Source organism: Scylla paramamosain, chromosome 11 (assembly GCF_035594125.1).
Source record: "Scylla paramamosain isolate STU-SP2022 chromosome 11, ASM3559412v1, whole genome shotgun sequence".
Taxonomy (NCBI): domain Eukaryota; kingdom Metazoa; phylum Arthropoda; class Malacostraca; order Decapoda; family Portunidae; genus Scylla; species Scylla paramamosain.
This window is the reverse complement of record NC_087161.1, coordinates 1,807,501-1,810,000: the sequence shown is the minus strand read 5'-3', so window position 1 is coordinate 1,810,000 and position 2,500 is coordinate 1,807,501. Positions and strand designations below refer to the sequence as shown.

Genomic DNA, 2,500 nt, shown 5'->3' with positions numbered 1-2,500 from the left:
CCTCTTCTTCCTCTTCGTCATTGCCTTCTTTGTCTTCGTCCTCTTCCTCGTTCACTGAATTGCGTGCACCGACCAGCACCTCCACCACGCAAACACACGCACAAATTCCCTCTCCAGACCCTCTCAGCCACCCTTCAAGCCCTCTCACTGCCTCGCCAAGCCCCCTCACCTCCCGGAGCCCTCTCTCCACCTCTCCACGCCCTCCCACAACGACCACACGCACTCAAACCTCTCAAACTTCCTCCTCTCACCGCCAGCCGCCTACACCGCGCTCTTATAACACGTCCAGTCCACGCGCCCCCTCAGCACGCCCTCTGACGCCTCTCCCACGCCCCATTACTCTCTCCCCACGCCCGCAACACGCCCCATCGCCCCGCCTCGAGGCTTTGATGGAAGATAACGACTCAGATTTTCTCATGGAGCCTCACAGACAGGCGGACGCAGACGAGCTCGACTACCAAGAACTTCAGACCCCTTCTTGGCTCACCACGGCCGTCCCCACTCTCTCCTCCCGCAGCCTCGTCAGCCCCGTGCCCGTCAGGACTCCCCCACACCGACACCCGCAGCCACGCCAGCCCTATCCGGCATCCTCAGACCCAAGGACCCTCGCTAGACCCCGGAAAGTCCCCGCAGCAAGACCTATTCCCCCGCCACACGTCTCCCCGCCACATCATATTCTGCTACAGGCTCCCGCACCACCGCCCGCACCGCCGCCGTCGCCACCCTCGCCACCAGCACCTCAAGCACAGCCGCCACTAGAGCCCCTGCCCTCACCCACGCCCTCAGAGTCCAGTACGCCCCAACAGCAAGTCACTAAAGTTACGCCCAATCCTCTGTTCTCGCCCCATGCTGCACCCTCTGTCCCCGCGCCCCCAGTGGCCCCACAGTCCCGCCACCAGGAGTATGAAGAGGGCTATGACTACGAGTATGAGGAGGAGAGTGACGCCAGGTTAGAGGGGGAAGATAAGTGTGTGTGTGTGTGTGTGTGTGTGTGTGTGTGTGTGTGTGACTTTATGCCTCACTTCATTCGCTCTTTGTCTCAGTCTGTAGTGCTTCTGGGAATTTTTAACTTATCTTGCACCTGACCACTTTAGTAATCTTAAAGGGGAGGGCTTGTCTATAAGTAACGTAAGGAAGAGAAGCGTGCAAAGGTTTCACGTGCCTAGTTTATACTTCATTGCGTTCTCGATGCTCATTTGTTTCAGCTTTTCTTCCATTCCTGCTTGCAAGACCGGAGGGAGTGATGAATGGGGAGGAGCCTTCGCTGTTACCATCCTGTTATTCTTAATGCGACATCTTTTCAAACACCATGCTAAAATCCACTTGTATTACTTCAGAATGATAATATGATAGGTGGAAATAGTTAAACTGTATTTGCCTTTCTGCTACCTCACAACCCTATCCTGTCCACCTTCCTAATGCAAGCGTTAATCCGTATTCTTAGTCTTTCATTCCTCTTACTAGTGAACTCCGGAACTCCCTGCCTGCTTCTGTATTTTCCCCTACCTATGACTTAAACTCTTTCAAGAGGGAAGTTTCAAGACACTTTTTTGGCTCAGCTTTTTGGGGACTGGCACCTTCACTGGGTCTTTTTTGTTGCCCTTTTAGTGGTCCTCGGCCAGAACCCTTCTTACATGATAAAGGGTGTTTTATAAATGGACTGCCACGTGTAGGCCTCATGGCTTCTTGCAGCTTCCCTTATTTTCCTAAGTTCTTGTGCTCTTGTCATCCCAATTAGATACTGCCACATTCTTCTTCCTCTTCTTCTTCTTCTTCTTCTTCTACAACCTCTTCTACAAAAAACTCAACAATTTCGTGAGGCATGACTTCCCCACCTTCCCTTCCCTCTTACTGCTTTTCCTTCCTTTGTGTTCCTTCGTGTTCTTCTATCAGTGACGTGAGACTCGTTGTTGTGCTGCAGGTTCGAGGTGCAGACGAGCGAGCCTCAAGTGCTCTTCGTGTTCGACAAGCCCGGTTACTCTCCCTCGCCCCCAACCACCATGGCCCCGCCCACGTGAGTCCTCATTGGCTAATATTCTCGTGACTTCATGACAACTGTGACGTCACGGAAAATGGGAGAAAAGAACATTTCTTATTTTTAGTAGTGTAAGTTTGTTTGTAATGAAGTAAGGATGTAGTAGAGGAGAAATGCGTGTTATGGTGAAATTACTTGGACATGATTAGATAGATAGGTAGTGGATGAATGGATGGATAGACAGACATATAGGTAGGTAGAAGGATACAGACTTTGCTAACCAGACAGAAAAACAAATAGATAAATAGATGGACATATAAATAAAGAGACTGATAGATAGATTGATATAGAAAAGTATAGACAGATAAAGGCGTCGATAGCCAGATGTAAAGATGGATAGATAGATGGCTAAATAGATAAATAGACAATGATAGGTAGGTGGATAAAGATAGAAAAATAGGAAAACAGATCGATAGATAGGTAGATAGATAGATATATATGAGGATAGGCAGGTAGAGATATATA

General features: G+C 49.7%; 1 protein-coding gene across 2 annotated transcripts in view; it reads left to right on the top strand.

Annotated features, from left to right (window-relative positions):
• The window catches only part of LOC135104794 (mucin-2-like), an 18,497-nt gene that overhangs the window by 3,576 nt on the left and 12,421 nt on the right, over positions 1–2,500 (top strand). For both annotated transcript variants that reach the window (XM_064012384.1, XM_064012385.1), the window contains exons 2-3: positions 1–949; positions 1,922–2,014. The exon at positions 1–949 is cut by the window's left edge and continues 530 nt beyond it. In XM_064012384.1, coding sequence (XP_063868454.1) covers positions 1–949; positions 1,922–2,014 — 1,042 coding nt within the window. The remainder of the gene's footprint in view (positions 950–1,921; positions 2,015–2,500) is intronic.